The sequence below is a fragment of the Schistocerca americana genome, chromosome 2 (assembly GCF_021461395.2).
Source record: "Schistocerca americana isolate TAMUIC-IGC-003095 chromosome 2, iqSchAmer2.1, whole genome shotgun sequence".
NCBI lineage: Eukaryota > Metazoa > Arthropoda > Insecta > Orthoptera > Acrididae > Schistocerca > Schistocerca americana.
In genome coordinates, this window is record NC_060120.1 from 975,349,015 (window position 1) to 975,361,451 (window position 12,437).

A 12,437-nucleotide genomic window follows, 5' to 3' on the forward strand; every position below is an offset into this window, starting at 1 on the left:
AGCGCATCAGGGATTTCATGCGACGGAGGGTGGATGCATTTCCTGTAACAAAATGTTTGAAGTCACGCTGGTACGTTGCTGTGTGTTTCCATTCCATGATTAATGTGATTTGAAGAGAAGTAATAAAATGAGCTCTAACGTGGAAAGTAAGCGTTTCCGGACACATGTCCACATAACATATTTTCTTTCTTTGTGTGTGAGGAATGTTCCTTGAAAGTTTGGCCGTACCTTTTTGTAACACCGTGTATAGACTGCAGTGGAGAGTGGAAATTTGTAACAAGGCCGGTAATCGAACCCGGATGTCCTGCTCACTAGACATTTACGCTGGTACAGCGGTTCAGATAACTGCACGGATCATCCTGGCACGCTTCCCTTGTCGATCCAAATTCTGACAGCCACACCAATCTACTTTCCATCCCCCTTACGCACGAATAGTTATTACTCGACAAAATTAAGTGGCACTCTCGACACAGCGGTCTGCGCCGTTGTTTTTACTCCCGATAAACGTGGAGGGGGGAAGTAATACTGATGCATATTCCAGTGTTGTTACAGGAGGAGCGCCGTGGCAGGCCACCTGACCATCACCACGTTTACAAGCAACACAGTTTGCAGAAGACGAAAACTAATTTCAAACTCCGAATGCTATGTTCGTTACGGTATTTACTGTTACGCTTGAATATATTTTGCTAACCCGACAACATACGAGTTTCCAAGTGTCTCTTGTCTAACACGAATGGATTACGTAAATCTGGTGCTCCGATTTAGTGAGCTACTATGAAGTGAGACTATGAGTCTCTTCGTGGCTTTTTTTATTTAATAGAGATAGGAGGTTGATAAAAATCTTATCCATGTGAGATTGGTTTATTACTTCCTCCGAATCACGCGCATTATTGAAAATAATTTCAGAGTCGTCACTGGCTGAACTTTAATCAAACATTGTCGAAAGTTTCAGTGACTAGAATATTCAAAAAATGGTTGAAATGGCTCTGAGCACTATGGGACTTAACTTCTGAGGTCATCAGTCCCCTAAAATTTACAACTACTTAAACCTAACTAACCTAAGGACATCACACACATCCATGCCCGAGGCAGGATTCGAACCTGCGATGGTAGCGGTCGCGCGGCTCCAGACTGTAGCGCCTAGAACCGCTCGGCCATTCCGGCTGGCTGACTAGAAATATTCCGAATGAGTAAAGGCGTTACTGGAAATTAGTAATAATATTTCTCATGAGGCTCTCTTCCAAAACTTTTCCTCTGATGGAGCACTCACCAGCATATCATTGCGGACTAGAGCGTTTGTCAGAAGGAGAAACTGAGTTTAATAGATTACAAATTAACCTGATATGCCGTGGCGCAAATGAGTTAGTAGACCCTTATGTCTGGCGCCACTGGCTCAGCTGTAGCATTGACTCTCCCTCTTGCGGCCCTATTGCCAATGTCTGTGAGGAAGGGTTGGTATCTGTCGGTAGTGTCCTTAGAAGGTTTTTGCTTGCCGATATATATACTGGGTTTGCTGGCCCGAGAGGTAGGTACGAAGTTTGGGGATTGGCGTTAGCGTCGCGACAAGAGGTGGTCACGAGGTCCGAGCGCCCGAAACCACGAGCTGCGCAAGGAGGGCCTGCGCAGAGCGAAGATACCGGAGTACTTCGCCGGGGTCAGCATCGACTACAAGCAGCAGGCCGACGTACCGTCGGTTGGTTGGTAACATTCGTGTCTGACGACCGCTCGTGGCCTGGCTACCCTCTTCTACCCGGCTTTGCCAGCCGGAGTGGCCGAGCGGTTCTAGGCGCTACAGTCTGAAACCGCGCGACCACTATGGTCGTAGGTTAAAATCCTGCCTCGGGCATGGATGTGTGCGATGTCCGTAAGTTAGTTAGGTTTAAGTAGTTCTAAGTTCTAGGGGTCTGATGACCTCAGAAGTTAAGTCCTATAGTGCTCAGAGCCATTTGAACCATTTTTTTCTACCTGGCTTTCATAGGCGCCACTCAGTGACCACCGCGACGCACCGTGGATCCATGGAACTGCTTGCTCATAAAGAAGAGTAACATTCTGTAATCCTAGAGGTGATTTGTTTCATTCTCTAACTGACCTCATTATTTTTTGGTTTTTACCCGACCCTCATAGTTTCACTCGGTCGGCTCTTTGGTCGCACATTTAGGCAGTAGTATTGTACTAAACCACTAATTGTCGTTTAAAAATTTCTCCCGCTATTATACTGCCTTCTCTTTCTGGTTTGCACCCGATCATTAATGTTCTAATAAATAAGCTCCTGGTCGTAAACACAGCTGGAACAATTGTACTTACGCACAGGTTGCCGTTAAACAAAAGAGGGACATTATGGTTAGATTTAGCTGTTAACCGGTTCAGTTCTTTGATTTTAATTGCATTTCTCATTCATTAGTTATAATCTGAACGACCTGTTCGTTTATGTCTTTGAAAGATCTTGTGGTTCCGCCGAGTGGGTTCTCTTGTAATAAGTGTACACAAGGCATGTTTAAGACGTTCCTTCAGAGCGGTGTTAATAACTGACAGTCAGTTTAACTTTGAAAATATTGACAGACAACTGTCACAAGGACTTTAGTCAAAATAAAATTGTCAGAAGGGACGGATTGGGATCCAGTCGCACTTTGGTTGCCGATTGAAATTAAGAGGTTGGTTCCTTTGAAGCAAGTCTTATCATTGTCATATTGTTAGCTACTCTGTTTATCCTTTGAGCACAGGTGCGCATCTTAAACCCGAACCCTTCAACATACAGATTTCAAATTAAAAGTTAAGTCTTCTGTTTTAAGTAATTGAACCAGTCTTGTCATCAGTGGTGCTTATACAGTTTTCACGTGTTGCAGAAGGACATTTAATAAGACGGACTGTGCCCAGCGCCGTAATAAACACCGCTGTTTCACCCGGTAACGGGCGGGCTGCAGGTCCGGCCATCTTGTAATCATTGCCATACTGTTTGCTGTTTTGCAATACAGCACTTCAGATTTCTTTGCAAAGATTAAAAGCTTATTCAACTTAGGGTTGAAACGTCCCCTTAGAAAAACTATACATGACTGTGCTTAAACTGACACATAATACTTTTTTAGCGCAACGCAATCTGACTTTCAATAATCCCTACTAGAGAATGGCCCTGACTAAATTAACCTATACGTTTCACAAATCACTTACCTCACAAAAATCTTCTTTACTCTAACTACTGCAATACAGCGAGCGCCACTACTGCCAGCTAAATAAAAGATTCAAACTACTGAAGGCACCAGCTACTGATAGGCATAGTTAGCAGAAGAAAGATTGTAATAGAGAACAGACAATGTATTTACCTTAATAGTGTTCAAAAGTCATAATATATATATCAGTCCATGATATGCAATATTAAAAATTTACTATTTCTGATGGGCACAAGTCCAGATCGTCCGCTCTCAAAACTCCGCCATCTCTCTCCCCACATCCACCACTGCTGGCGGCTCACCTCCAACTGCGCAGCGCTACCCGCTGTTAACATCCAGATGCAAACCAGCCACAGACTGCACACAGCACAGCCAGTGATTTTCATACAGAGCGCTATGTGGCGTTACCAATAAAAAACCCTAAACAGCCTACTTACAGGGTTTAAGGTCAAAATAATTTTGCAAATTTGTACATTTTGTTAAAGAAAATTTTATGGTTAAATGCTCCGATTATCTGTAAAACATAGTTTATTTATTGTTAAATAAACAGGTTGCGTGAAAAGAAGGTTATATTTGTGGATCTTCCCTTTCACATTTTCCTTAATTCCAGTAAGTACCACGTATCAAGATGACTTGTGATTCTCTCCAAATAAATAAAGAAAAGGTTTCATGGCCCATTTCTCAATCCGTCGTTTTGCTTATTTGAGTCACATATAAGGTGTGAAACCTTAATGAAATCGTGTCATCGCCTGCATGCGCAACATCTGAACACTATCAGGCACTTTCCTTCGACTATACTTCTCACATACTGTCACTTTGCCACATTTACTCAAGGTGTAACATGCCCGGATCCATGTTTCATCTACGTGAACCACTGACTACTTTCATCCAATGCTTAGTTCTTCCGTAAACCCTAATGTAGTATGTACCTGTTGTAACTCGTCTTCTCATTCGCGGGTAACAACACGTTTATTTTGGCATCTTTTGATTAGAGAGAACAACTTTTCTACGAATTTGCTTGCTAGACTTGGAGTTTAGCTCCGTGCTCTAAAAACTTTTCACAAAGTTGGTATTTCTTTACATTCTTCATAATAGCTGCCTACTAATACATTCGTCCATGTCGTAAATGGAATACTTATTGTAATCACCTTGCTTCATCTTCTTTGGCGCAGAAACTGGAATTTCACTCCGCTCAGCTTAGTGTTCTTTCTTCCGTAATTCGCAATCCACTGTTCTGCTTCTCAACTTTGACATTTTGGTTACACGTTCCGTGAGCTTCTCCGTCGATTCGGTAAATCTCAACTCTTTCTCATTGCCAACAAATTTAATCTCGTTAACTGTAAGCGTTGCGCGTGCCCGAGAAGACATTTTCCGCGATCGTCTTGCGCGCTTGCACCGCGACGTAGAACGCGCATTACTTCAGTCGGAGAGTGGCTGTGCCTAGACACCTGACCCAGTTAGTTCCTGCTAACTGCCACATTCTCTCTTCGCCTTGCCGGGTAATACCTGACGGGTATGTATTGTCACCTGTGTGATGAATGAATGCCCGTTCCATACCGGTGTGCTTTTCGCTGTAGTGCTACTACGTCCACAGTTCACTCCAAGCGGTTGTGCGATACATGTTATATGGTTACTGCACTTCAGTTCCTTAGCGACAGCTGACAGAGTACACATCATTACTAAGGCTCCAAGAGTGGAGTCATCCATAGAAAAACAAGCTGCAATTGAAGGACTCAGACAAGCAGTTTTATCCACGCCCCAAATTGCGAAACAATGTGGCGTGTCTTACTCTCTTCACCACCAGGAGACAACAGGTATCAATAAGGACCCTACACGACAAAAACGACAAGGACAAACTATAAACCAAATAAAGGTGATGATTAATTCATCGGAATTACGATTACATTTACAGGTTCAAAACAGCAGCAGAAATTCGCAGAGGATTGGTAGATATGAACAAGGGACACATACCTGCTGCTCCAGTAAAAAGGAGGCGCCGGCGCAAAGGGACGTGCTGCGGTGGAGAAACCAATTCTGAAACTCGTAAATAAAAAAAGAGACTCGAATGGGCTAGGAAACATTGTAAGCGTACGTATGAAGAGTGAAAGAAAGTGTTATTCACAGAAGAATCGAAATGAGACATTTCTGGTGCCGGAAGGAGGACATTTGTTCGCCAGTCTGAAGGAGAAAGGGTGCACCAACAGTGCATTCTACGACAGTTAAATACGGAGGGAGTTCTGTTATGGTTTCGGTATGTTTTGCAGGGTAAGGAGTTGGCGACATTGTGAAAATAGAATGGTGTATGGGTCAGAAGTACTGCCGCCACACACTTCGCTACCATACGATACCATGTTGATTGCGCTCATTAGGGAAAGGGTTCACGTTACAACAGAATAATGACCCAAAACAGTAGTCGACGTTCTATGAGATGCATATTGCATGAAAGGAAAAACAGGAGATAATAAGAAATATGGTGTGGTCATTACAAACCATGACTATCATCCTACTAAAATGGTCTGGAGTGAAGTGGGCAGACATATCTGGAAATATGACATAAAAAGCAAGGATCATCCTGGAATGTCATTAATGATGTGCGGAGTGATACAGACACCCTACTCTACATACCTGTACTGCACCCTGTTGTAGGTGGACGAAATGCTGCTCAGGCGGAACGACTGTACAGAAGACGATTCCCTGACAAGCCATCGCCTTTGCGCGGGATGTTTGGTCGTCTCTCATCTCGTCTACGTGAAACGGGAAGCTTAAATCCAAGACCTCGACATCGTCCTAGAACACGCACAGATGAACGTGCTGAAGTCGCTGTGCTCGCTACCATAGCTGTGAATCCTCAAATCAGCACACGTCAAATTGAACGTGAAGTTGGTGTGTCGAAATCAAGTGCACAGCGCATTCTTAAACGTCATAAATTTCATCCTTACCATGTTCATTTACACCAGGATCTTCATGGATATGACTTCCGCAATAGGGTAACATTTTTTCGGCGGGCTTAGCAAAACTTCTGACTAATCCAAATTTTTTTGCTGATGTTCTCTTTACCAACGAGGCATCATTCTCCAACAAAGGAATTGTCAATATGAGGAATATGCATTATTGGTCCGCAGACAATCCAAAATGGCTCCGTCAGGTAGAGCAACAACCTCCGTGGAAAGTTAATGTTTGGTGTGGGACTATTGGAGATACCATTATCGGACCTTTCTTTATAAATGGCATCCAAAATGACAGACAATATTCCAGATTTATACGACACAATCTTCCTGTTCTCTTGGACACCGTACCTCTGAACCGGAGAATGGTCATGTAGTATCAGCATGACGGATGCCCTGCACATAACGCCTTACGAGCACGACGACTTCTGAACCGTAAGTTCCCTGGTAGGTGGATTGGACGAGGTGGCCCAGTTAGGTGTCCTGCCCGATCTCCGGACCTTACACCGCTGGATTATTTTCTTTGGGGATCAGTGAAGGATGCTGTTTACCAACATGAACCAACAACACCAGAGGACATGAAACAACGCATTATTGATGCTTGTACAGCCATCAAAGAGGAAACAGTAGCACGAAGTAGGACATCCTTCATCCGCAGAGTGACCCTATGTATGCAAGCCAATGGGCATCACTTTGAGCATGAGCTGTGAACGCTATGTTTAGTATGTAGCGTTGGTATCACAGTGGAAGTTTCTACAAAGGGCCATTTTACCCAGTGATGTTAAGAAACATTTGTTTGCAACAATGTGTCATTTAACGCATTAGATAAACATAACATAGATAATTATGTGATAATAAAACTAATTTGTTAAACATGTTTACATTCATCTTCTATGTCCTACCTGAACTTCCCAAATCAAAACATTTTTACCTAAACAACGGTAAAACTTTTAGTCTACTTGCTCGTTTCACTAAAACCATCAACATGAATTTTACTATTACGAGTGAATGATGAACTGTCACTTGTGCTAGATCTACAGTAAAGTTTTAACGTTGAACGGCATTACCTTTTTAGTAACGGATTAACGATAAGCGAAGTTAACTTTGTGACTAACGTTGCGGTACACAGATATGTTACAGAACCGCATCACCCATAGCCTATAGGATAAATACCTGCTGGAATGTACGACGTTAATGCAGGATGGCAGCAGACCGTATTATTCGTTCCGGACCTCTTCTATAAGAATGGAAGTGTGATTACGCATGTCAATCACATCGCGATTACGGGCAGCATGGGGTTCACGCCTGAGCCTCAGAACGTGCGCTAGCAGCGCATGTCGGGTATTTCAAGCGTCAACTTCGCGTCTCAATATCTCGGGATGTAATGGGAATATTGCGATTCAATCAACGCCATTGTGTGTGTGCTTTGTCATGCTATGGATTGCTGAAGAAAAAATATAGGAGGTCCATTTAAAAAAACATAAGTTTGTGTTAAAAAACACATATGCTTTCGTTTTAGAATGTTTCCAAATATGTACATTCATGGGTCCCAGCCCTGCATTGATACCGGTGAAAGTCGTTTTCAATAGCTGTTATTGTTCCAGAGATATTTTGGGTGGACAAGATAGCTGGGACACCCTGTATATGGCATCCGTGGTGTAGAGGCAGTGTAATGAGTACAGAGTATGGATTGAGAGTAATACGAAAAAAGACGAAGATAATGAGAAGTAGTAGAAATGTCGAAAAATGATAAAAAGCATTCTAAAAAATTTTGTCCAGCTTAGCAACACTATTTAGCGAACAAGTCCTAAATTCCAGCCCTGTTGGAGACACGTAGGGATCACTCTCCTATTTGGTGTGGATCCGTGAAGAAGTTTGTGTGACAGGATGGTCAGGTAGCAAAGGTTGTATGTATTCTTGGTGACAATAGATTGAACGTGCTCCTGGTCGTGTGTGTGAGCAGGTACTCTCACGACGTGGACAAGACGATGGTGCAGCTGCGGATCGAGACGCCGTCGGGCCGTCCGCTGGGCGCCATCAACTGGTACGCCGTCCATCCCACGTCCATGAACAACACCAACTCGCTGGTTTCCAGCGACAACGTCGGCTACGCCGCCGTACTCCTGGAGAAGCAGTTCAACGGCGGGGCCATGCCGGGCAAGGTGAGCGAGCATGTCTGTTTAATCTAAGGTGCGGAACCACTAGGGCGTAAGGCGCGAACCACATTACCGCGTTCTCTGTTAGACAGTGCATCAAGTACCGTCTCACGATCCGACCAGTGCAAAATACAGTATAAGCCCTAAGTGACACATGCAACGAATAAATGTATAGCTCTCACTCTTCGCCAAAATTGTGAAGAAAAATATTTTATTTATTTGTTTACACGGGTGATAAACTTTATTAAAAGGTATAATCAAATGCAATACACAGAGTGTTGCATCATGAATAGACAATATTTTAGGAAGTGGTTGTATACAAAAATTAGAATAAAAGTTTTCAATTTTTATTGCTTACAGAGATACAGCTTTTAGAATGTAGCCCAAACAAACAGCCACAGAAGGTGTTCAGCAGAGGGAAAATAATTAAGTTCGAAGTTAAGCTACATAAATTTAGCATTTGAGAAATCTTTCACGCAGGAGGATCGTAAAACATAACGCCGTTTGAGCCTCGTACAGATTCCCGTATGGAGGACATAGTGATAGACATCCCTGGGGTTGTGAAGCAGCTGAATGGGTTGAAAATAAATAAATCGCCAAGTCCTGATGGGATTCCAATTTGGTTTTACAGAGAGTACTCTACTGCATTGGTCCCTTACTTAGCTTGCATTTATCGCGAATCTCTTGCCCAGCTTAAAGTCCCGAGCGACTCGAAAAAAGCGCAGGTGAAGCATGTATATAAGAAAGGTAGAAGGACGGATCCTCAAAATTACGGACCAATATACTTAACATCGGTTTGTTGCAGGATTCTCGAACATATTCTCAGTTCGAATATAATGAATTTCCTTGAGACAGAGAAGTTGCTGCCCATGCATCAGCACGGCTTTAGAAATCATCGCTCCTGCGAAACACAACTCGCCCTTTTTCCACTTGATATCTTGCGAACCATGAGTAAAGGGTATCAGACGGATGTCATATTCCTTGACTTCCGGAAAGCGTTTGACTCGGTGCCCCACTGCAGACTCCAAACTAAGGTACGAGCACATGGGATTGGTTCCCAGGTATGTGAGTGGCTCGAAGACTTCTTAAGTAATAGAACCCAGTACGTTGATCTCGATAGTGAGTGTTTATCGGAGGCGAGGTTATCATCTGGAGTGCCCCAGGGCAGTGTGGTAGGTCCGCTGTTGTTTTCTATCTACATAAATGATCTTTTGGATAGGGTGGATAGCAATGTACGGCTGTTTGCTGATGATGCTGTGGTGTACGGACAGGTGTCGTTGTTGAGTGACTGTAGGAGGATACAAGATGACTTGGACAGGATTTGTTATTGGTGTAAAGAATGGCAGCTAACTCCAAATATAGATAAATGTAAATTAATGCAGATGAATAGGAAAAAGAATCATGTAATGTTTGAATACTCCATTAGTAGTGTAGCGCTTGACACAGTCACGTCGATTAAATATTGCTGCAGAGCGATATGAAGTGGGACAAGCATGTAATGACAGTTGTGGGGAAGGCGGATAGTCGTCTTCGGTTCATTGGTAGAATTTTGGGAAGATGTGGTTCATCTGGGAAGATGTGGTTTATCTGTAAAGGAGACCGCTTAAGAAACACTAATACGACCTATTCTTGAGTACTGGTTGAGCGTTTGGGATCCCTATCAGGTCGGATTGAGGGAGGACATAGAAGCAATTCAGAGGCGGGCTGCTAGATTTGTTACTGGTAGGTTTGGTCATCACCCGAGTGTTACGGAAATGCTTCAGGAACTCGGGTGGGAGTCTCTAGAGGAAGGGAGGCGTTCTTTTCGTGAATCGCTACTGAGGAAATTTAGAGAACCAGCATTTGAGGCTGACTGCAGTACAGCAACTTAAATTTCGCGGAAAGACCACCAAGATAAGATAAGAGGGATTAGGGCTCGTACAGAGGCACATAGGCAGTCCTTTGTCCATCGTTCTGTTTGGGAGTGGAACAGGGAGAGAAGATGGTAGTTGTAGTACAAGGTACCCTCCGCCACGCACCGTATGGTGCATTGCGGAGTATGTATGTAGATGTAGATGTAAATACCACCTCTGAGTTCACTATACTTTCGAATTCTCTCGGCAACAGCACGTGTAGCTCTTCTGAGGGCGCCATGGCAATCTTTTAGAAGTCCAACACTATTCATAATCTGAAATCTCAATTCATCTCTTGAGTGTTTTTTTTCTTTTGTTTGTAGACTTCGTCTTTCAACCATCCCGACAAATATCTAAAGGGGTGAGGTCCGGGGACCAAGGTGGCCAAGAGATGTGACCATGTCTGCCTATTCATCTTCCGGGGAATGTTAGGTTTTGATCACTGGTGCACACGGCACGAATAGCAATGTTGCTCTCTCTGTTGCGTCCACTGTGCGAGAGCGTGAATTAGATCGCGCCTCACTATACGACGGACGGGAAACGCGGCCTGTATTTTGAGGGCGTCGCACACGAATTCTTGTCAGCGGACTTCGTGACAAGAAGGTGGCCGCTTACGTGTGCCATAGGCATTACTTACAAGGTGCAATGGACAGTGAAATACTTCTTACTCTTCTGCAAAATTATGAAGAATGGTTTCATGATATTTATTTATTAACTCGAGTCAGAAGCATCATTAAAGGTATAGACGGACACAACATATACCTAAAATAAAACAAACTATAGGTGTAAAAACAAAACATTAGATCAGAAGCAAATGGGAATACAAAGACATAACGAAATAACTGGATGAGCCGCTTGAGACACGATATCTCTTTCATTTCGTGAATGGTTCTAGATATCCAAACGAGGTTTTCGACAAATGATAGTACGCATGTAACTGTACTGTATGGTTAATACTAGTAACACTGTCAGTCCAGCAGGAATATTTCTTTTAAAATGGAACCGTCGAAGTTTTAATCACATACGAAAGCCCTTGAAAAGACGAGTACAGTGATATCATGTTTGTTAATAGTGGCAATGAAACTTTTCTCAAAAACAACCGAAAAAGTGGTTGAACTGAAAGGCAAGGTGGTCGATATCGCATATTCCATTAGAAACACCTCTAACTGGGGCAGTGAATGAAAATACAATCTTTTTGCGTAAACATATTATTGTCATGTCTCATATTAAATGATTATAGTATGATTATTAAGCTCTTGTTGGTTATTCAGTATCGTTAACACTTTTTCTATGGTTAATCTCTGTGCGTAAAAGCAAATATTCTGACAGATTCCATAACTCTTCACCCAGCCCAAACCACAATCGATACATACTTGTAGCTTGGAGAGGGTGCTAATCTTATACTGTAGGCATCGTTTAAGACGGGATTTTTCGAAATTTCATCGCGAATTTATTCAAAAAAGTTATGAATGTTTTTTAAAAAAATATATCTCTATTAGTGCAATTTTGAAGCTGTAACAACGAAAATTGGTGTTCGTTTTCTCCGTCAGAATAAGTATTTCGGCATTTTTTGAAATTCAACTTCCAAGGCGCTAAAACAGTGGGTGAATATTTTTATTACAATAAATTGGTATTATAGAACGACTAAAGTATTTTTAAAGGTACATCTGTCAGAACTGGTATTTCACTTCTCAGATCGAAATAAAGAAAAATACGTGTTTCAGTGTTTTTACAAATTCGACCGCTGACGGGGTGAAGTAGTGAATGAAAAGTTTTGTGTATATTTCATCACGAAACCATTTTTAAAGCTGAAATTATTAGTATTTGACTTCTCGGTTAGAAAGAAAAGAAATATGTATTAGGGGCTGGAAGTTTCTATGGAAATATCACCATTAAAATTCAAAAGGCAGGATTGACAAAAATCTCCGACTAACAGCTACCAGAATCGCTTTCTGGTTTTTAGGGTGAAGAGTCTAGACGGTGTTGCAATTTGTGATCTAAATTAAAGAAAGTTGTTTAACAGTCACGACTCATCGGCTTTGACATAATTGCATAGGGAAAAAAAACTAGTCTTTAAATCCGTAATTTTTCAGTAGGCCTATAGAAAGTTTATAAAGCTATTTTTGTAATTACTAGTCAAGTCAACCATTATTGATGACGAAATAGATAACGAATTTAAGTGCAGTTCCACATAGGCATATCAGTTTCAGATGTACGCTGTTACAGATATTTAATTTGTAAATGAACAATGTTCGTAATACTACACAAATTGAATTAAAT

At 42.2% G+C, this 12,437-nt stretch overlaps 1 protein-coding gene across 1 annotated transcript in view; it reads left to right on the forward strand.

The window, feature by feature from the left end:
• The window catches only part of LOC124596347 (neutral ceramidase-like), a 250,713-nt gene that overhangs the window by 105,001 nt on the left and 133,275 nt on the right, over positions 1-12,437 (forward strand). The window contains exon 5 of the mRNA XM_047135449.1: positions 8,073-8,271. Coding sequence (XP_046991405.1) covers positions 8,073-8,271 — 199 coding nt within the window. The remainder of the gene's footprint in view (positions 1-8,072; positions 8,272-12,437) is intronic.